This window comes from Marmota flaviventris, chromosome 2, assembly GCF_047511675.1.
Source record: "Marmota flaviventris isolate mMarFla1 chromosome 2, mMarFla1.hap1, whole genome shotgun sequence".
NCBI classification, from domain to species: domain Eukaryota; kingdom Metazoa; phylum Chordata; class Mammalia; order Rodentia; family Sciuridae; genus Marmota; species Marmota flaviventris.
In genome coordinates this window covers 148232874-148256422 of record NC_092499.1, presented here as the reverse complement: position 1 = coordinate 148256422, position 23549 = coordinate 148232874, and the positions used below count along the sequence as shown (strand labels likewise).

General features: G+C 42.7%; 1 protein-coding gene across 1 annotated transcript; it reads right to left on the bottom strand.

The window, feature by feature from the left end:
• Positions 1 to 993: 993 nt before the first annotated feature.
• Pgpep1l (pyroglutamyl-peptidase I like) lies at positions 994 to 18829 on the bottom strand. The gene is made up of 5 exons (XM_027953795.3): positions 18761 to 18829; positions 16086 to 16138; positions 3413 to 3535; positions 1911 to 2137; positions 994 to 1222 (listed from the first exon to the last, which is right to left on the bottom strand). Exons 1-5 carry the CDS (start codon positions 18792 to 18794, stop codon positions 994 to 996), a joined length of 666 nt encoding a protein of 221 aa, XP_027809596.2. The 5' UTR covers positions 18795 to 18829.
• Between the last annotated feature and the right edge of the window lie 4720 nt (positions 18830 to 23549).

The following is a 23549-nucleotide window of genomic DNA, read 5'->3' as shown; positions in this document are numbered from 1 at the left end:
GAGGATGCAAATTGCCGGTGAAGTCAGGGAAGCTACTCTTTCTCACTCCATTAAATTGGCTGGAAGAAAATTTGAATACAGGGCTGGGGTTGTGGCTCAGTAGTAGAGCCCTTGCCTAGCGCTAGTGTGAGGCACTAGGTTCGATTCTCAGCACCATATAAAAATAAAATAAAGGTATTGTGTCCACCTACAACTAAAACTATAAAAAGAAAAGAAAATTTGAATACATATAATATAAAATCTGTACTTCATTTTTGACTGATTTGTAGGCTTTTCTCTAGACCTTTCACTGACAAAAGTCAGGCCAAGGCAGGTTTGATCTGTATGACTCTGTGGCAGAGGATTCTAATGTTAACAATTTCTTCAACATATGAGACTTTGAGGGACATTCCAGAGCTAAACAATAACATGGGGAAAGGAAAGAAATAGGTAGGTGGTCTTTAATGGGTACTATTTGGGATGATGAGAAAGATCTAGAAATAGATGGTGGTGATAGTTGCACAGCAACTTGGGTGTAGTGAACGCCACTAAACTACTTAAAAATGGCTAAAATGAACACCAAAAGAGGAAATAACCAAACACCAGCAACTCAGTACCTCTAAAGCCGCTCATGGGCCTGGGTGCGTTGGTTGGAGGCCAGGCAGAGGGCACCTAGAACAGTGGCTGCACCTGAGTTCCCATGGCCTCTGCAAAGTGGGTCTGTGGTCTTGGAAATCTGGCAGAATCATACAGCCCCACTGCTGTGCCCTTTAGAAGAAAAAAGTGCTAGGATTTGATTTCAAAGCCATGAAAAACATAACTTAGTTAATCCCTTGTGCAATGTCTGCCTTTTAGAGAGTTCTTTTTTCTTCTGACAATAAAATAACTTTGTGATTTTGTTGAGCTAATTCAGAATTTTTTCCCCTCTGTGTAAACTGTTTTACAAGCAATTTTTTAAAAGCCTCTCAAAGCACAATTGAACTCTACACACATCACTGAAACGTGTAATTTTCTCTAAAGCAGACATCCCCTAGTTGCTTCTCTTTGGCTGTTCGGTTTTCTGCAAATCAGGTTGAAAGCTTGGGTTTTCCCAGTCTCTTCCAGCATTTCCTGGATAATGACTTGCAAGGTTCTTCCCAGCAGGCTGGCAGGGAGCCAGTGTGACAGCGGAGGGGTATGGATGAGCGCTGCATGCCTATTTCCATGATGCAAAGAGAGGTAGTAGGCGTAATCACAGACGTACCTGCATCCACATGAATCTCCACATCATTTCTCATACCAACCTCTAACTCCACAGAATGTAAACAGAATTGGCAATAAACCATGAGGGAGGACCACCACTTGGGGAAATTTAAGTTTGGGTTTTCTTGCCTCAGAAAGAACATGGGGCTGGAATGAATCAGAAACTGATTCCTAGTCTCATGACCAACAAGTGATTAAGAGAAAATGACCAGACTTTCAACTAATCCAAAACACTGTTACCCCAGTAAATCTCTCCATCATTCATGTCTTTATTGAGTCATTTGTCTATTCATTACTTGGAGAAGGGAGAAAATTCCTACCAAGATCAGAATTTGGAGATGCAAAGGTAAACTAATCTTTATCTGGGGCCAAATAAACTCAGAATTTTGCTCCCCCCCCCGCCAAAAAAAATTATATATATATATATAAACATCCACAAAATACCCATGATTCTCAAAACCTGCTTTTCCATCTCTTCTGTAATAATGCTCCAAAGCCTGTGTTACAGGGAGGGGTCCTGGAAATAAGACCTCAGGCCAGGGTGTGAGCAACCAAGCTGTGCTCATCTGCAGCAAAGGGGTGGGTGATCGAGTAGCCAATTGGATGGCTCTCTCCCTTGGGGGGGGGGGAGATGGCACTCTGAAAATCATTCCCTCCCCTTGCTCACTCGACGCTTCTGCAAAGTGTACCTGCCCGCATCCCGGGAATAGGCCACGTCAACATCCTCCACCACAATGTTCTTGCAGACCGCCTTCATGCTGATCACCGACTCAATCACATCCGGGCCACCTGGTAGGCACACGCTGCCCTCAGGTCGGAAGCCCCGGATGTCAGCATCCTGGTAACTTCTATTCTTGCCACACTGTTCCAGAAAGATCACTTTGGCAGAGGTGTCCATGCCCACATGCACAGCAAGCTGTGTGAACACATGGAATAGCAGAGACATCACAAGAAACCAGGTCATTAGATATGCAGAAGGGCCAGGCTGTGGGAGACCCCAGCTCCCAGTGCAAACTATCTCAAGCCTCAAATCCACCCAGAAAACCCACAATCCCCTGCCTGTGTCCTCTAATTAATACAAGTAGAAGGAAAAGCAGCGGGCTTTTAGCTGACTAGAAATCATGCTGCATTTATATTTAAATACCTTTACATTTCAAGATATTCTTACATAGTAATGTATTCATTCTCTCTTTTTTTGGTTGGGGGGGGCGGGGAAGCTACTATCTAAGATTACCATAGGAGAAGCTTAGAATTTTAGTGGAATCATATGTCTTTTTAATGAAACTTTAATAAAGGAAGTTAGTAACAGACCAATAAATCTTGATAGAATGTATTTGAGCTGATTATTTTTCCTTTTTCAAAAATAGCTGCTGAGTATTTTATCAAAACATTTGGGGCATTGCTTTAACAGCGAGCATGATGGTATATGTTTTATTAACTTCATCTTATGGGCTTTGGGGGGAGGGCTGTTTGTACCAGGGTATTTGTACCAAGTAATTATGTTCAGATAATATAGTTTAGAAATATAAGTTTGATATAGGTTGAGAATATAGGTTTGAAAATAAGCCTTCCCTTGGTGGATCACACTCCCAGTCACTCTCCCAGGCCCAGGAGATCTTTACTTCATGTCCAACCTCAAACCAGCCTTCCCTGAATGGGCATGTGTGGGGCCCAACCCAAGCCTCTTCCTTAGGTGGAAACTCTTTGAGTTCCATTTCTTTTTCTTCTCCTTTCTCTCCTGGTTTTAAGACCTGCTTTAGCCAGGCTTGGCCGTGCAAGCTTGTAATCCCTGCAGCTTGGAGGCTGAGGCAAAAGAATCATGAGTTCAAAGCCAGCCTCAGCAACTTAGCAAGCCCCAGAACAACACAGCAAGACTCTGTCTCTAAATAAAATATTTAAAAAGGGCTAAGGATGTGGCTCAGTGGCTAAAAGCCCCTGGGTTCAATCCCCAGTGCAGGGGCCAGGAGGACCCTACTCTATATTTCAGCTTAAACCGAGAAACTTACTGTTAGATGGAATTAGGCTGGGTTTATCACTTACAATATCAGGACCTCACACTGTTGAATGGGACTTGGGGACAGGTTGCACGTCAGCCATCAACCCAAGCACCAGGATCCAGGAAGTTCATAACCTCTGTACTCCCCTACATCATCAGCCTCCAAGGCCCACTGCCTCTCTAGCCATCACTTACTTGTGGCTGAAAATCTTCCCAGATTCTGGTGACCCTCTGCTTTGCCTCCCTGTAATCTACAGGCAACTGCAGAGTTCGTAGTTCCACCGCCATATCAGTCCCCAGGCCCAACTTGGAGAGCTCCTGTAGAAAGAAGTAGACTGGCTTTAACTTAGTTGATGGAGGACAAAGAGGAGTCCCTATAACTCGAACCCTTGGGCCCCACTTACAGGGATCCTCTGTGGGCCTGCATCCTGCCCTCAAGGAGCTCATGCAGTGTTAAGAGTCTGCTTTGGAATATTGAAGAAACTTTCCCAGCTTGTAATCATAGAGAGAACCTAGGCGCAGCCTCATTTGGAAACTCCTGCTCTTGAAATTCTGTCTCCTGGCCCCCCACCCCCCACATACACCTGGTGTCCTAGGCCACCAGTACTGTGCATGGCAGATAGAGGCATTTTATAAAATAAGCTAGAGTTGGCAGTCATTCTGAGCCTGGATTGGGAGGATGATGCTGGGGAGAAGGAGCACGTGCCACCCAAGTGTTTGCAGGAAATGGCATGGGCTTTGAGGTCAGAAAGACCTGAGTTTGAAACCTGGCTTTACCACCATGCAGCCAGTAAGTTAGGTATACTATCAACTTTGGAGTTCCTTAATTTTCTCATCTGTGCAATGGGGATAATTGAAAGTCAGGTGGGTTTTCATGAAATGATTCACAATTTTCATGAACATCGAATGAGATGATTCACTAGGCACAGTGACTAGCAGCACATAGTTGGGACTTTATAGAAGGGACCAGTGTTTATAATGAACCTGTATTAATCTGAGAAATTTATGCAAGATGGATTTATTGAAAGCGGCATTTATTAGAATTTGATGAGCCCTGTCAGAAGCAGTGATAACACTCTGCACAGACTTCAGGCTGCTGGCTGCCATCACCATTTCTGCTGAGAAGAGCTGGTGGTTTCAGCACAGGGAGTATTGGTTCTGCACAGAATTGGAGAGAGTCATGGGTTTGTGCCTTCCGAATTGGCACACTTTCTCAGCTAGAATTGCAATCTTTTATGCTAACGCGAGGAGAGACAGAGCCTGGAATAACCCCCGGCCCAAAGTGAAATCCAGCCCACTGCTTTAGCCACAATGCCTCCAGAAAACCTGAACCCCACAGCTGCAAAGGTCCTGGACAAGAGGAAACCTGGCTTCCTGTTTCTTTCTCTCTTCCATCCTCCACCTCCGAAATCTGGTCACCAGAAACACATGGCAGTTTCTCAAAGGGAGCTGAAGGAAGGAAGATACCAGTTGCTCTCTGCATTTGTTCAAATCCACAGAACTGTGGCACCAGCTGGTGTGGAGAAGCAGTTGCTGTTTTTCCAAGATCTGCTTCTTCCCTTATCAAATGAGAGTGTGGGGCTAGGCACAGAATGCATGGAGGTATTCCTCCATTCAGAGGTTCCAGAAAAACTCCCAAGAGCCTGCAGTGCCTCCTCTGCTCGGGGCCTGGTCACATTCTCAGAGGAGAAGCATGAAGTAGACACAGACAGTGCTGGGCTGCAGAAGGCTGAGTACAAAGACGTGGGGCCAGAAGGAGCCAGAACTCCCTGCCTCCACCCACTACTGAGAGAGTTTGGGCAAACTCTTGGAGTTTGTTGAACCTCAGTTTCCCTGTCTGTGAAACATGGTAACAATAGGACCTCCCTCCTAGGGTCCCTGTGACGACTGAGCAAGACATGAAGGCCAAGGGCTACGGGGCAGAGAAAGCTACCTAGGGCTTAGACAACTGGCAGGAGTTGCCCAGTGAAAGAACTTTCCATGGAGCCAGAAGAGTGAGGCTTGTGTGTGAAAACTTATCTTCCTTCCTTCCTTTCTTCCTCCCTCTTTCCCTTGCTACTGTTCTTGCTTTCTCCTTCTTCCTCTTCCTTCCTCCTTTTCTCCCTTTCTCTCTCCCTCCCTCCCTTCTTTCCTAGCTTTGCAGCTTTTCCTCCCTCCTTCTCACCTTTCCTGACCCTCCTTCCTTTCCTTCCTTCCATTCATCTTTCAACATTAATTTTGTCACTGCATGTGGGTGAGATGCCCTCTGTGTGGAATTATGTTTGAAGATTTGAGTGGATATGGTAGGAGGTGACAAGGAAAGAGGGAGCCCGATCATGTATTCCTCTTGCCTGTTGGGTCAGAAAAGACCTGGGAGCCATCAGGTATGGCTGAGACCCACGCCTGGCCTCCAGTACCATCCAGGCTTGGGGGCTCCATGTGAGGAGAGAAGCTAAATCCAGAGACAGTAGGGCTTACCAGGAAGAGGAGGAGGAAAGAGAAGATGTTTGGGAACTGAAATTTAACTCAAAGGTACAGCACTTGTATAACGTGTGCAAAGCCCTGGCTGCCATGCCCAGCACCCACTGACGGGGGAAGGGAGACCTTGCAGAGGGAAAAGGTGAAATGAAGTATAAGATAGCCATCACTGAAGTATAACACAGCCATTAAAATGACTACAATCCCAGCAGCTCGAGAGTCCGAGGCAGGAGGATCATGAGTTCAAAGCCAGCCTCAGCAAAAGTGAGGTGCTAAGCATTCAGTGAGACCCTGTCTCCAAATAAAGTATAAAATAGGACTGGGGATGTGGCTCAGTGGTAGAGTGCCCCTGAGTTCAATCCCTGGTACCCAAAAAGAAAAAAAAATGACTTTGCAAGGAAATTCCAAGATAGAATAAGTAAAACAACGAGAATTTCATACTGTTTCCTATAGCCCTCGATGGAAATGGGAACACACTGAAATGGTTTTCTTGAGGGCAGAGTTAAGGCTGATGCTCATTTCTTTCTATACTTGTAAGCTTTTTTTTTTTTTTTTTTTTACAATGGTCATGCATGTACTATTTTTCTGATTCTAAAATAGTCTGGTGATCATCTTAGCTGCCCCCGGAGAACCCTTACTTCATATTGGCACTATACAAGCATCTCCCAACGATCTTCCTGAGGATGGTGTCCCCGTTTTATAGATGAGGAAACTGAGGTCCAGAGAAGGCACATTTTGAAAAGAGGAGTTGCAGAAATAGGCACAAAGGAGATGCTTCCATAAATGTGAAGTTCACCATTAAAGGCTGACCAGAGCCCTCCCTTTGTTTGTGGGGATCTTGGAATGCTGATTAAAGACCACTCTGCACTAGCAATGTCAAAGTTCCATTCTCCACAGGTGTGTCCTCTAAGCCACTCTTCCAAACTGGTGGATCAGTCTTGACTTAGAGATTCAGGAATGAAAGACATCAACCACATATTTCCCAATCCTCTATCTTTCTAGAGTGTTTGTCTCCAAGTATTTTCTTAATTTTATTTTTTAAACTCTACTTTGTTATATATGACAGCAAAATGCATTATAATTCATATTACACATATAGAGCACATTTCTTTATATCTCTGGTTGTACACAAAGTATATTCACACCATTCATGTCTTCATATATGTACTCAGGGAAATCATGTCCATCTCATTCCACCATCTTTTTTACACCCCCTACCCTCTCCCTTCCCCTGCCTCCCCTTTGCCCTAGCTAGAGTTCATCTAAACTTCACAAGCTCCCCTCCCAACCCCACTATAAATCACCCCTGTCTTGTAGACAGGACCAAAAATTAAATTGGGATTGTAACTAAGCCTACTCTTTCCATATCTGAAGGACTTCTAAAGTTCCATAAAATTCTATCAATACAGATAAAGGTTAGATTTAACATTGTCAAAATGGCCATACTACCAAAAGCATTATACAGATTTAATGCAATTCCTAATAACATTATTCATAGAATCCTAATGACATTATTCATAGAAATAGAAAAAGCAATTATGAAATTCATTTGGAGAAATAAGAGACCCAGAATAGACAAAGCAATCCTTATCAGGAAGAGTAAAGCAGAAGGTGTCACAATACCAGACCTTAAGTTGTACTACAGCTGGGCACTGTGGCACATACCTATAATCCCAGTGGCTCAGGAGGTTGAGGCAGAGGATCACAAGTTCAAAGCCAGCCTCAGCAAAAGCGAGACACTAAGCAACTCAGTGAGACCCTCTTTCTAAATAAAATACAAAATAGGGCTGGGAATGTGGCTCCATGGTCCAGTGCCCCTGAGTTCAATCCCCACCCAGTACCTCCCCAAAAAAATTTCAGCACAGAGCCATAGTAACAAAAACAGCATGGTATTGGCACCAAAACAGATATATAGACCAATGGTACAGAATAGAAGACACAGTGACAAATCCACATAAATACAGTTATCTCATACTAGACAAAGGTGCCAAAAACATACATTGAAGAAAAGATAGCATCTTCAACAAATGATGCTGGGAAAACTGGAAATCCATATGTAGCAAAATGAAATTAAAACTATATCTCTCACCCTGCACAAAACTCAACTCAAAGTAGATCAAAGACTTAGGCACTAGAACAGAGACCCTGCATCTAATGGAAGAAAAAGTAGGTCCAAATTCCCACTATCAGCTTAGGAACTAACTTACTTAACAAGATTCCTAAAGCGCAAGAAGTAAAATCAAGAATCAATAAATGGGATGGATTTAAACTAAAAAGTTTCTTTTCGGCAAAAAGAAACAATCAGTGAGGTGAATAGAGAGCCTACAGAATGGGAGCAAATCTTTACCACAAACACATCAGATAGAGCATTAATCTCCAGGATATATTAAGAACTCAAAAAACTTAACAACAAAAAACCAGTAAATGGGCAAAGGAACTGAACCGACACTTCACAGAGAAGAAATACAATCAATCAACAAATATCTGAAAAAAATTTTCAACATCTCTAGCAATTAGATAAATGTAAATCAAAACTACACTGAGATTCCATTTCACTCCAGTCAGAATGGCAATCATCAAGAATACAGGTAGCAATAAATGTTGGCAAGGATGTGGTGAAAAAGATACACTCATACATTTCTGGTGGAACTGCAAATTGGTGCAACCACTCTGGAAAGAAAACTGGGAATGGAACCACCATTTGACTCAACTATCCCACTCCTTGGTTTATACCCAAAGGACTTAAAATCAGAATACTATGGTAATGCAGCCACATCAATGTTTATAGCAGTTCAATTCACAATAGCCAAACAATGGAACCAACCTAGGTGCCCTTCAACAGATGAATGGATTAAAAGACTGTGGCATATATACACAATGAAATATTAGTCAGCCTTAAAGAAGAATGAAAGTATGGCATTTTCAGGTAATGGATGAAACTGGAGAATATTATACTAAGTGAAATAAGCCAATCCCAAAGAACCAAAGGCTGGATGTTTTCTCTGGTATATGGATGCTAATTCACAATGGGGGACAGAGGGAGAATAGAGGTATTTTGGACTAGACAGAAGGGAGGGGAGAGAGTATGAGGTTAGAAATGATAGTAGAATCAATCAGACATTGTTACCTTATGTGCATATATGATTATGTGATCTGTGTAACTCTAAATCATGTACAACCAGAAAAATGAGAAGTTATACTCCATTTATGTATGATGTGTCAAAATGCATTCTACTGTCATGTATAACTAATTAGAATGAATAAAAACATATTGGTGGGCTGGGGTTGTGGCACAGTGGTAGAGTGCTTGCCTAGAAGGTGTGAGGCACTGGGTTCGATCCCGGCACACATAAAAATAAACTAATAAAATAAAGGTATTGTGTCCATCTACAACTAAAAAAAAAATTAAAAAATATATATAGGTAAAGGACAAAAATAGTTTTATAAGTGGGCAGAAGAGGCAGCGGTTCCAGCAGGATACTGGCTGAGGGCTGATGCCCCAAATGCATCTGTGGCTCCTGACAATATTTCTCCATCTTTCAGGGACACAGTGCCTGAGTTTCACCTCAGGTTCATTAGTCCCTGTCTGAATATTTTTGCAAATACCTGCAAGACAGGAAACACAGCATTATGCACATCTGCCTGCCCAGAGAGAGAGCACAGTGTTTGACCACAAAGGCTCAGGGTGGGCTTCAAGCCAGGAGAGTTAAGAGCACCTCAGAGAGGAGCAGGCTATGTGGCTGTCTCAGGGTGTACAGGGTCATCATGCCTGATTACAGATGTCATAAAAGAGGCTGAGGACTTTTCATGGTACTTAATCTGGCTTGCAGGCTGCAGGCGTAGGTGGGCCTCTGAGATTTTAGAATCCCAAGTGTGGCATCCCCACTGTGTCTGATGTTTTTCAAGATTTGCAACATGCTTCTAAAGTGAGTAGTGTGAGGGTGCAGTGGAGAAAAGGTGAGCTAATAAGCCTTCCCTTTCTTATCTGTTTCCCAAAAAGCTTGGTCCAGAATAGGAAAGAACAAAGAGTTGCCCTTTGAATCCCAGTTCCAATCTGACATTCTGCTGTCCTAAGTCACCTGCATGATTCCCATGCCTATGTATGGGCTTTCCTCTGATGGCTGATTGTGTATGCAGCAGTGGATATTCATCACACTTAGGGCAACACAGAGCTCTGATAACCTCAAGACTTCGGCCTGGTCTCCTCGAAGCAAGATAAGCAATTCGGAATATTTCCCATACTGATGGAGTAATTCAGCAAGGACTTGACACATTTCAATAAATCTGAGCCCCAGAGACAGAATGCCAAGCCTTATAGTATGAATCAGTAGTAAAGTAAAAGTACTAGCTAGGCACGGTGGCACACAGTTGTAATCCCAGGGGTTCTGGAGGCTGAGAGCAGAGGATCACAAGTTCAAAGCCATCCTCAGCAAAACACAAGGTACTAAGCATCTCAGAGAGACCCTGTGTCTAAATAAAATACAAAATAGGGCTGGGGATGGGGCTCAGTGGCCAAATGCCCCTGAGTTCAATCCCCAGTACCCAAATTAATTAATTAATTAACTAAAAGTACTGCTCAAATATGACAAAGGGTAAGATGCAGTTGACTGTGACATCCATGCAATGTCAGGATGCCCAAACATTTTTTTTTAAGTAGTTCTTCAAGTCAATGAAATATGCTGAGTGGTGGGAACAAGAACAGGAGGTCATGCACAGATTCATTCTATATCCTCCTATTATCTGCAGTTTTAGTTAACTAGGGTCAGTCTTAGTTTCAGAAATAAACAATTCATAAGTTTTAAATAACTTCTATTATTAATTTTATTGTCATAATTGTTCTACTTTATTGTTATTATTGTTGATCCCTTACTGTGCCTAATTTGTAAATTAAACTTTCTGAGAGGTATTAGGCATAGGAATAAACCTTAAATACAGGGTTCAGTACTATCCATAGTTTTATTCATCCTCTGGAGATGTTGGAACATATCCTCAGCAGATAAAGTGGGAGACTTCTATATAGCAAAGAAGAACAATTAATTCAAAAGTATATACCTTAGTCTAACTTTTGATATAGTTGAACATACAGTGATGGAAAATGAAATGTGGAACTGTGCATTTCCCTCAGGGCACAGGGCCCTTAGTGATCAGGGAGGCATTGCCCCAATATTCTTGTGGATTCTTGTGTCATCTCAGAATGAGAATGGAGGAACAGTCCTCTATCATGCTGAACTGGAGTTAGCATGAATGTGAGTGACTACTTGTTTTTTTATGGATAAAATGGATTCATACCCCACCTGGACCAAAGTGGAGAAGAAAGGTACAAGAAATCCTGGGAAAAGTGTTCAAGTGAGTTCAGTTTATCCACACCCGGAGGACCATGTCTGGTCATTGAAATGACCATCCTCAGCAAAACACAAGGTACTAAGCATCTCAGCGAGACCCTGTGTCTAAATAAAATACAAAATAGGGCTGCTGAGGAAATGGATGGCACTGGGCTGGCTGTTACCATCAGCAAATTCTCTGTAGAGCAGCTAGGAGTCTCCTTTCATCCTTGCCTTTGCTATTTTTAATCTCAGGCCTTCTTGCTTTTATCAAGAAAACAAGTCAAAACCCATTCTGGGCTACATTGAAAAAATGTATGTCATCTATCTTGGTATTTGGTAGGAAGAATAGAGACAGTTATGGTTTAGATATGAGTTGTTCTCTGAAAGCTCAACCCAAGAGCTTTGTATGAGACAACACAAGAAAGTTCAGAGGTGAAGTTACTGGTTTATGAAAGCCCTCACCTATCACTGCATTAATCCACTTGAATGGATTAACTGGGTGGTAACTATAGAGGGTAGGGCATGGCAGGAGGAGGTAGTTCACTGGGATGTGCCTTTGGTATGTATTTTGTCTCTAATGAGTTGAGCACTTCCACTTACCTCCCTCCTTCCCTCTCCCTCCTTTCTAGTGGACATATTCTGAACAACTTTTCTCCATCATGTCCTTCTTTTTTTAAAATACACACACACACACACACACACACACATTTTTTTAAGTTGTTGATAGATCTTTATTTATTTATATGTGGTGCTGAGAATCAAACCCAGTGCCTCACACATGCCAGGCAAGTGTGCTACCGCTGAGCCACAATCCCAGGCCTCCATCATGCCCTTCTGCTTCATCTTGGGCCCAGAGATATGGAGTCAACCATCTATGGACTGAGACCTCTGAAACCATGAGCCCCAAACAAACTTTTCATCCTCTAAAATTGTTCTTGTCAGGTTTTTTGGTCACAGCAACAGTAAAATTGAAAAACAGAGACCCTCTTGAGAAAGAAAATAAAAATGAATCAAAAGAAATGATTTGAGGGCTGGATTGTGGCTCAGTGGTAGAGCGCTTGCCTAGCATGTGTGAGGCGCTGGGTTTGATTCTCAGCACCACATATAAATATAAAATGAAGATCCATTGACAACTAAACAATATTAAAAAAAAGAAGAGGAAGAAATTATTTGGGGCTGGGATGTATATTAGTGGTAGAGCATATGCTCAGCATGCGTGAAGTTGTAAGTTCAATCTCCAGCATGTCCATGAGCAAGCATATCTGAACACACACACACACACACACACACACATACACACACACATACACAGAGAGAGAGAGAGAGAGAGAGAGAGAGAGAGAGAGAAACAATTAACTTTAATTCACTTGTACTAGGAAAGCTATGCAGTTACCTGCCCATCCCTAAGCCAAGACCTATCCTCATGTCTTTTTTTTTTGGGGGGGGGGGCGGTGAAAGGGGTCCATATTCTCCTCCCTCTCCTCCCTCCACCCTCCTCCTCTTCTTCTTCTTCCTCCTCCTCCTTCTTTTTGGTACCAGGGATTGAAACCAAGGGTACTTTATCCCTGAGCCACATCCCCAACCCTTTTTATTTTTTATTTTGAGACAGAGTCTTTTATAAGTTGCTTAGGTTCTTGCTAATTTGCTGAGGCTGGCCTTGAACTTGGGATCCTCCTGCCTCAGCTTCCCAAGTCACTGGGATTACAAGCATGCCGCACTGCACCAGCCCCATCCTTCATCTTAAAGTATTCATCAGCTCGATACTTAATTTACTGTTCTAGTTCACTGCCTTATATTCATCATTATCACTGCTGTTGTTCTCATTTAAAGCAACATGTATAAAGATGAGGCCACCTCATCTTTGGGGTAAAGAGGAATTACTCTGCATATCAAGTTTATCAATCTGGCAAGAGTCTTGACCTCTTGGCCCTTCCAGTTGTGTGGATTTTAAATGCAGTTATAAAACATCTTAGCTAAATTGGTCCATGGTATATTTTACAAAATTCTTATTTTACTTACTCAGGCACTTCTAGAAAAGCTGAAGATGTAATTTCTTTTGAATGAATATAAGGTGGTTCTAGCTCCAAAATTTGAGTATACCGAGTCAGGGGATCATGATGGGTAATGATGCAGTCACTGCACATGTAGCTACATAAAATTTGAGCTTGGGGAAAGAAGGATGCCCACCACAGGAGCCTCATTGTTAAATACTTTGGCACACATTGTTGGGAAATATAATCAAGTCATTCTTCTGGAAGTTTCCAGGGATATGCCTCTTTTCATTGTAAATTTTTAGCATTTCTATTAATTTCCTACATTTTCCATTGTTTTTCAACATTCTTCTCCCACTTATGAACAACCACAACAAAAATTCATTCAAGTTATTATTTGTTACTAGCTCACTTCATTCTTCTAAGTGAAATGCTGCAAATGTAGAATTAAATATTCCCTTACTATCTATAATTCTCTGCATTCCCATTTACAGTGCCTGGTACAGAGTAAGTGCTCATTAAATGTTGCTTAGTTTCCCCCCATGACATTGACCAGCTTGATTTTTGCTGGCATAAAGCAATAAGGTAGAAAAGAATGATGTCACTATTTATGTAGCCAGTCAATACAATGCCCCTAGAATACATGTATCCAGCTAACCCCTCTGTGGAGATGGGGATATGTTGATGCAGTTCCTCACACGTTGGTGCTTATGTTGACCCAGGGAGCTGTGTACTTTCCATATATTGTTTAGTGCATCTCAGCCTAATTCTGTATCTGTATAATGGGTCAATGTATGTCCATGAACTAGCTGAGAGTTTATCTTAATACATCCACTTAGATGACTAATGGACACCTGCGGCGGTATGCCAGCACATTCAGTGGGTACTACCAGTGAGGACCTAAACCAGAATCCAAATAGAGACTACAGACATATTAGTGAAGGACACCGAATGACCCAGAATGGCCCAGGGAGAGAGAATGGTCCTGCAAATTGATAGCAAAGAGGTCACAACTGACTCTGTCTAGGGGAAAAAAAAAAAAAAAACAGCACAAAGAAGGGGAAACTATAAGGTTGATAGCAGGGACCAGTGGGGAAGACAAACAGGGGTGGCAGAGAGCACTGGAAGCCTGGGCTTGGGCCAGCCAGCCTGGGAAACTGCTGCTCCAGATGCCATTATTGATAGTGCTCCTTGTGGGTCTTCAACTGTTAAGAAGGCCTCTGCTCCAATCACCACTCTATGGTGCCATTGTGAGCAAGGAGATTAAGCAGACTGTTACTAGTCTGTGTCTTGGGGACTACCAGGAAGGCTGAGAAGATGATGGATATGAGCTCATGGCAGAGGGTCAGCCGTGATGGGATGGACATAGGGCTGAAGAATTGGGTGAATACCACCCGGCATAACCCTATATTTTAGGTCAGTCTCTTTTTTTAAATTTGTTGTTATTGTAGATGGACACAATACCTTTTTATTTATTTATTTATTTTTATATGGTGTTGAGGATCAAACACAGGGCCTCACACGTGCCAGGCAAACACTTTACCACTGAGCCACAACTTAACCCAGGTCAATCCTTTTTTTAAGCTTGAAAATTAGCAATTATTATTATTATTATTTTATATAATGTGAATACAGATTTTACCTAAAAACTGACTATTCTTAAAATTCGTATTTGCATTTTACACCATCTTTCTGGGGCCATTTTCTTTCCTTCCAAATACACATCCTTTGTATGTTCCCTTAATGTTGTCCTTTTGAGAATGAACTCTTGATGTTTGCTTTTTATGAGAATGTCTTTACTTCGTCCTTGTTTTCGAAAAATAATTTTGCTGGGTACAAATTTCTTGTGGCAGTTACAATTTCATCATTTTGAAGTTACTACTCAACTGATATTCTTTTGCTTTTATTGTTGTTTTGGAGAATTTCCCTTTAGTAGACTAAAGGGTTTACATGTGTTAACTCTCTCAGCCATCAGGACCTTCCCACTTTACAGATGAGGAAATCGAGCCACAGAAAAGTTGGGTGTCTTGTCTTGGGTCCCACAGCTTGCAGTATGGCTTTTTTCCATTATCATGACTGCAAAAGGAAGCAGAAAAGTGCGGGCCCTTCCCACATTTGGCAGAGGAAGTGCCATCTATGCAGGAACTGGCTGCAGACTCCCGACGGCCCCATGAAAGCCCTGGGCTAGCCTTTTTGATGCACAATGAGGTGCAGCCAGGCTTGACAGTGGGTCTGGGGTTCTCTGAGCTTTTTCCTGATGGTAAAAAGAAAACTCAAATTCTTACTCAAAAGTCGAGAGTGCCCTTGATGGCACCTGTGCTGACAGCCTAGAAAAATCAATGCCACAGTTGCTGTAGGTGGGTGACACCAGCGGTTTTGTTGCCTTTTCAGCGTGACTGGGAAACTCTGAGAATAGACTGGAGACCCCACCTTTGGCTTAACCCAACAGAGGCATGAAATTGAAGGAAACGTGTGAATAAACAGCTGTCAATATCTGGAGCCTCTAAGTGACAACCAAGTGGGGACCGATAACAGACAACTGTCCTAAGGAGAAGCAGATCTGCTCTGTAGGAGACTCCCAGCCCTCATCAGGGAGGATGCACTCTCCACTGGGAAGCTACTTCCTTAAAAATAAGCACAGTGTTTATGCACAGTGCTTTCCTGTGCAGGTCACGATGCGTGAACAAAGCTGCCCATACAAAAGTGTTCAGCACACTTACCTCTTTGCGTCCCCAAAAACAGCCCTGCAATATCAGCATGATTATTCCCCCATTTATGACTGAGGAAACTGAGGCTGAGAGAATGACTTCCCAACAGTCCCATAGACAACAGAGATGGGGACAATCGGAATCCATCTTGGTTTAGCCTTTCTTGTCCCTAGGAGTGTCCCTTCAGCCTCCTTTCTTACCACTGAGGTGGGAAGAGCATCTGCAGGTAGGCATTTCCCAATCAGGGACCAAAGACAAACCATTCTCCCAGGGGCACAGGTTTGTTTGTCTCCTCCTGTGAGGCTCTGGTTACCAAGGGGCCTGCAAGCTGGGGTTTCTCAGCAGTCACAGAAGGAGTCATCTGGGCCTGGTGGGGGAGGGGTGTTACCTTCACTGCTTCCCAGCTGGAATTCACCAGGTGCTGCCGGAAGGGCCCAAAACCTGAAACCAAAGATACCCAGGTTTTCTCAAGCAAGACCACGCCCACATAAGATTCTCTTTCTGCTCCCCAGGTCATTGTGGGTCCTGGACAACTCCAACAACCTTTCGTGCAAGGCACAGTGAGGAGTCGAAAAGGAAGGTGGGACCTATTCACTGCCAGGCTGGGGGTGGGGGTATGGTTGAGTACATATGTGCACAAATGTCTAATAGAAAAGTAGGCTTTGTAGAGAACGCAGTATTGGACCCACATAAATGTGCCCAATTGTTTAGTTACAAAGGTGCAAAAGAAATTCAGTGGAGAAGGACAACCATTTCAACAAATGGTACTGGATCGACTGGACATAAAACACTGAGCCCCTCAACCTAAACCTTAAACCTCATGCACAAATGAATTCAAAATGGTTATGGACTTAAATGTAAGAGGTAAAACTATACAAACATTTAGGGGGAAAAAGAAGGGAAAAAAATCTTGGGACCTTAGGCTAGGCAAAGAGTTCTTAGATTCAAAACAACAACAAAAAAGCCAGGTGTGGTGATGCACACTTGTAATCCCAGCGGCTTGAGAGGCTGAGGCAAGAGGATCGCGAGTTCAAAGCCCTCCTCAGCAATTTAGAGAGGCCCTAAGCAACTCAGCAAAACCCTGTCTCTAAATAAAATACAAAATAGGGCTGGGGATGTGGCTCACTGGTCGGGTGCCCAAGTTCAATCCCTGGTACCCTCCCTCTACAAAAAAAGTGTAAAACTTTTAGATCTGGAGGTAGAGTTTAGTGGTAGAGTGTGTGTTTAGAATGCACAAGGCCTCTAGTTCAATCCCTAGCACTAGAAAGATAGATGGAGGGGGAGGAGGAGGAGACCTCTGACTTTGACTGAATTCTATAGGATAAATATGATTAACTCCCAGGGCAATAGTCAGCAAATAAAGAACGGTAATAGGAAATATTGAGAATAAGGGGAAAAAATCCTAGGTACCTCCTAGGATAGATAATAAAAATGCCGCAGCACACAGAACTAGCACATTCTGTTTTAGAATCATATTCAAATCAGCAAAAATTACATCTCTTTTTTTTTTTTTGAAATTAGGAAAACAAATCAATAAGTGAAGCTTTGAAGCTTTTGCTTTGCTGGGTCGGATCTCACTGTCAACCTGCCAGCTCTGGAGGGGAACTTGCAAAAAAGAGCTGGAGAAATCTAGGGGAATGAGAGAGGCCCTCTGGAGGCAGGTTTCCTCTGCCTTTCATTGCTATCATTTGGTGCCAATCAGAAAGAACACCTTGATCTTGACACCATTTGTCAGAGCCCTGGTTTTCCCATCATCTGTCTATGTGCCAATTGTCTTGGTGAGATTTACACATTAAGCAAATCCAATTATATAAAGAGGCTGCCCTGGGCAGCTCAGAACATTTCTAATAAAGGAGGTCATACTCTGGAACCTGGTGGACATCCTCAGATTGTGGCTGATTATCAAGTACATCATCAACAATCTAGAGTCTGCTGGCAAACCACAGGCTGACAACATAAAGGAAAGCGTGGGTGTGATTCTAAGAGGGGCAATGGTGCTTCAATATCCATATTTCATTTGAGGCAACCACTGCATTGACTAGGAGTACAGTTTCCTTAGGAATTCAGACGTAATTTGAATCATTCAATTTCTAGACTCAAAATGAGAACGAGGGAGATAAAAGGGTTTCAAAAGAATTTTCTTTTTAGAAGGTTGATAGAAGTTTGAATTGCAATCTGAAAATATTAAGATGGGTAACTTCAATTAAGATGGGTGACTTTCATGCATATAGGAATCTTCATCTGTTGAATGCTTCCTTCATCCAACAGTATTCAAAAAAAAAAAAAAAACATAAATTGTGCTAAATGTGTCTAACTAAAAATAAAGAACTTTGGTGACTAACTAAAAATAAATAAAGAGCTTTGTGAGGAAAGTTCAAGCCCCCAGGGACCAGCTGTGAGGCACAGTGGTGGTAGTGGGTGGCTTTAGATTTGCTTGTGAAATGCAGGAGCAAACAGCTATCATTCCTTCCAAGTTGACCTTTTGAGGTTCAGAGGCATCCACTCGTGACAGGGGTGGGGATGGGGCTTCAGGGTTCCCATAGTAAGAAACTCATTCTGTATGTGGAACCGTGTGCTCCTTTCTCTTTTGGGGGTTGGAGCGGGAAGTGCAGGGGAGGGGTCACCACAGAGGTACTGTGAGAGCCTGGTGAGGGTCCTGATCTTTTTGAGCCAGTATGTCCCTCTTCCTTGTTATGAAAGTGCTCTCCTAAGGATACCACTTATGTCCAGCCAGCGGGTCCCAGACTCAGGGACAGCGGGTGCAAGCCTCAGCTTCCTCCCTGAGGAACTGAAAGACAGGAAAGGTTTGAGCCTAAGCCACACGTGGGCACCTTCGTGCATGCCCCTGGAGTTATTTGCAGCGAATGAGCCACAGAAGCAGGGAAGCTTGTTTTTTAATAGGACATAGCAGGAAGTTAGCCTCCATCTGGAATTTTTAGCACCACCAGTTGCCACTCTTTTTTCCCCTCAGGGAACTGTTTACGACCAGGATCAAGCAAGTGCGCATTCCAGGTGCAGGCTAAAAGCAGCAGCAAATGGGAATGCACAAAAATATAGCCTTACCGGTCACCACCACACAGCTGGATTGAGAATCCATGAAGCCCAAGTGGGGAGCCCGCGCAATTAGCAGGGGCCCGGGTGCAGCGGTGTGGCGCTGAGCTATCGCTGCGAGCCAAGCCGGGCGTCCTCCTCTCCGCCCGCTGCAGGCCACCCTGCAGCTCCAGAGTGCCTGTGCCCGGCCTCTCTGCCGCCGCGTTACCGGCCCGAAAGGCCAAGGACGAAGCGGGTGGCGGTGGTGGTGGTAAGGTGATGCCCCTTGAAAGCACAAATAGCAGCTCAGAACTCAGGAGCTGCCAGAGACAAACCAGTAGAGGGTTGGAGTGCCATCAGGCGCTTTCTGGACTCTCGGCCTGGGTCATGCGCCACGGTGCAGTGACCATTTGTCCTGGTTTCCCAGATCGAGGATTTAGGACCAGGACTAAAATATTCTCAAAGCAGCGGACCGTGGGTACCCTATGTTTATACCATGATTTTTCCTCGTTAGCAATGCTCCCTCTCCCTTGCCTGAACTCGTCATTGTAATTTGGCTATTATAATTCGGTGAGATTTAGTTGCTTTCAAAAGGGATTCTGCCAACTACTTTTTTTTTTAAAAAAGAAGAAAAGAAAAAAAGAATGCCCCCAGCATCCCCCTCCCCGCCCCGCACAGTACACACAGATATGAAGCTATGACCCCACCTTTGAAAAAATAATTTGTTTTAGTTGTAGATGAACACAATACCCTTTGTTTTTTTATTTGCTTATTTTAAGTGCTGCTGAGGATCAAACTCAGTGCCTCACACGTGCTAGGCAAGCTCTCTACCGCTGAGCTACAGCCCCAGCCTTATGACACCCACCTTTGAAGTGTTGGTTGCAAACACCTGCTGTTTAGGAACTGTGGGCAAGCTCACCCTTTATCTTTTCCTGTTCTGAGAACTTGGGAGTCTTACTGTGTTCTGGGCAGTGTCTCTGCTCCTGGGCTCTAAAGGGCAGGTGCTCACCAGCTGGTTGTCACTATTGGTTCCAGTCTGTGAGCTCAGCACCCCTCCTTCTGCTTGCAAAAAATGGCCTATGCCATGCTCCATTCCCTAAATGTGCCGTTGAATGTGAGAGCAGCCCTGGCATCTTCCCTAGTACAGTAGGCATTCCTCTTTTTAACTGTGTCAGAGTAACCAAAAAAGCTAACATTTGGGGTTATTTCTATAACTGAAGATGCCATGTTATGCAACATCTTGACCTTTCCGAAAATACTATTAAAATACCCCCCCCCCCCTTTACTAAAAACACTGTTTCAAAAGCTGTGTAATAAAAGGAACAAAAAACAATTCTCTTTTCCTATGTGGGCAACACCATGAGAATCTCATTCAGGGAATGAGCTCAAGCACTGTGCTGCTTCTGGAAAGTTCAGTGTATTGTGTGCAAGACAAAGCAATCATGCAGTTCCAACTACTTAATTGGTCCCCTGATTTTAAAAAAATGCACCCCCTTAGTTGGGCTCACTGATAAGGACTGGACCCCAGCTGATGCCCTCCTGGGATTCTGAAGCAACAGGATACTTTTAATTGGCCTCTGGAGGGGGCTGCAAGCTATTTGACTGCTGAGAGCAGGTGGGAAGTGCCATTTGCCTTCACTGACCTGCCACCACTTACCCTTGGAAGCTGAGGTCAACCCTGTTTTGTGAGAGATGCAAAGAGCTTTGGACTGCACTTTATTTTGAAGTTAAAGTGGGCAATGAGAAAATTCAAGCTTGAAAGCAGTTAGCTAGTTTCTCACATTCCCTTGGGCATTTGTAGATTTTTGTGTCAACTCCCTCAGGTTAGCATCTTTGATTTGTGGCACCTAACCTAGTTCTTCTATCAGAAGGGTTTTGGGTCCCTTTCACAGTTAAGGGAGGAAGTTGGGAAGTCATAAAATGTCCACATTTGTAAAGTTGGTTGGTTCTAGGGTCAAACTCCAAAATCAACACTAACTAATAAGGTCCAGGAATCATAACTTAAGTTTACTGATGTTAACTTATTATGCTTAGAGAAAGCAGACTCCTTGACTGTGATGACTGCTAGTTTTGTTGTTGCTGTTGTTCGTTTGTTTGGGGTACTAGGGATTGAACCCAGGGGCAATTTACCACTGAACTACGTCCCCAACCGTCTTTATTTTTTATTTTGAGACAGGGTCTCACTGAGTTAGTGAGGCTGGTCTCAAATTCACGTTCCTCCTGCTTCAAACTCCAGTTTAGAACCATACTGCTTTTTTTGGATAGTGAAGTTGCAGTTATTTTAATATTGTTGCTGTTAATGTTATTATTTTTTTGAGACTGGGTCTCAATATGTTCCCCATGCTGAACTCCCCACCTGAGCTCCTGCCATCCTCCTGCCTCAACCTCCTGAGTAGCTGGGGCTACAAGGACATGCCACATAGCCTGACAGTTATTATCAGATTTTGGGGGGGGGTGGGGGGTGAAGGATCTGACATGAACCATTCTTATTTTAACTTAAACTGGAATGTGTCCTGCAGTTTTTATGTTCCTGTAATTTTAAAAATTTTCTTCTGCCCTAAAAGTTTTCTCTAATCTGGTAATGAATTTTTTTTTAAAAAGAGACAAAATATTTTTACTTAGTCCCAATGACATGTCTACTGTTGTATTCATCTCCATTTAAAAAAAAAGAAAAGCACATTCCCACTCTCTAAATGAAAACATCTCAGAGAAGTATGGATTTTGAGGTCTGCCATCTGTAGTTTTATTTCTTTTTTCCATTGTAAAAACAAATGGTCTCTAACAATTGCTGATGTCAAACACAATCTTTAGGCTGGTGAAATACAGTAAGCCTGAGAACGGAGAAGGCAACTAAAGGGAGACGTTTTATTTAACGGAAAGCACAAAGATCTTCCTTACAATATAGATTCCCAAGAGGAAAATATTTGTAATCATATTTGACTCCGGGATTAAGAGGGCAAGGTGTGACCCCCAGAATGAACCGGAAAGCAGGCAGCAGTCCACATGTGTTCTCACCAGGGACAGCAAATGTGGGCTGCCAAGATTATAAGATCCCAAGACCCCAAATAGTTCACGTTTTGAACTAAGCATAAAATTTTTGGGGATTTGTTTTAGATTTCTTATTGGCAAGTGGTGACTTCCTGCTTAAGCAAGAAAAAGGAGTAAAAGGGTTTGCTTGTTGTCTCTGACACAAACAGCTCTTAGAACAATGCATTTTATACCGTTGACATCAGTGAAATTTAATCAAACTGGTCAAATTCCTTTGGGAGGTTGGGGAAAAGAAATCAATCATCAAGAAGCACTTGTGATTTCAAACATAATGATAATATAATATAAGCACTCCTCCGTGTCAGGCATCTCTGCTTCCAGATCAGCTACTTGTCTCTGCTGTCAAACATACAACCCGTAGCCAAATTGCTACTTGTCAAAGCAGGAACTGATTCTCCAAAAATGTCACTCTACCAAAGTATTATTTGAGAGTCACCCTCCCCTGTACTTTTACATCTTCTGCTTCCTACTCCAGCAGGGCCCAGCCAGCACATAGTTTCTGTAAAGGGACAGATAATACATATTTTAGGCTTTGTGGACCACATGGCCTCTGGTGCCACTCTTCAGTTCTGCTGTTGTAGTGTGGGCAACCAACCATAGGTGAGAATGTAAACCAGCCGGCCTGGCTGTGCTCCAATAATTATTTATGGATGCTGAATTTTTGAATTTTATATAATATCAACATGAAATGAAGTATTCTTCTTTTGATTTTTTTTTTCAATGATTGACAGGTGTAGGAACTATTTTTGACTCTCAGGCTTACAAAAATGGTCGGGGCTGGATTGGATCTGTGAGCTGTAGTTTGCAAAATCCTGTACTAGAATATATGGAGAACATGTTATAGCTGCTGATCTAGTGATCTTTTGGTACACAGTATGTGGAAAATTTTTCAGTTAAATAAGCAGATAGATTTCAGTAGCTCTCCTTATCCACAGTTTTCAGAGGCTTCCTTTGTTTCAGTTATCTTTGGTCAACCATGATCTGAAAATATAAATGGAAAATTCCAGAAAGTTTAAAATCATATGTCATTCTGTGTAGTGGGATGAAGTCTCCTGCTATCCTGCTCTGTCCTGCCTGGGATTTGAATTATCCCTTGTCCAGCATGTCCACTAGCAGCCATGCTGGTTATGAGATGGTCTTGTTCTTGTCATAGCATCACAGAGCTTGCTTTCAAGCAACCTTATCGTACTTGAAAATGGCCCCAAAATGCAAGAGGCAATTTTATTACAGTATGCTGGCAATTTTATTACAGTATGCTGTTATAATTGTTCTGCTTTATTATTAGTGATTGTTGAAAATCTTTTATTGTGCCTAATTTGCATAGCAAACTTCTGCATGGGCTTGTATACAAAGGAAAAAACAGTATATGAGGAGTTTGGTATTATCCTGTTTCAGGCATCCCCTGGAAATCTTCCATGAATAATAAGGTACTGCTGAATAATTTTTAAAAAATTAAGTGACTCTGAATATTTATCAAAATCTCCACTGCTTTCCTGTTTTCTTTTTTGTGTGGTTTTTTTTTTTTTTCTTTATTGGTTAGGTCCACACAGAAGAGCATTCTGAATGATTGTGGCAAATATTTTTGTTTCCAAAATTATAGTATTTATGATTTTGCTAGAACTTAACTAACTGAAACTGCAGTAGTTATCAATTAATTTTTTTTGTAGGGGTTACCAGAGATTGAACTCAGGGGCACTCAACTACTGAGCCACATCCCCAGCCCTATTTTATATTTTATTTTGAGACCAGGTCTCACTGAGTTGCTTTGCACCTC

Bases quoted from the DNA above. Each gene is read 5' to 3' on its own strand.
- Pgpep1l (XM_027953795.3), bottom strand. From the start codon at position 18,794: ATGGATTCTCAATCCAGCTGTGTGGTGGTGACCG. The intron at 3,536-16,085 runs GTAACACCCCTC...TTCTTTCTACAG, and splicing joins CCAGCTGGGAAGCAGTGAAG to GAGCTCTCCAAGTTGGGCCT. The intron at 1,223-1,910 runs GTACACTTTGCA...ATGTGGATGCAG, and splicing joins TATTCCCGGGATGCGGGCAG to GTACGTCTGTGATTACGCCT.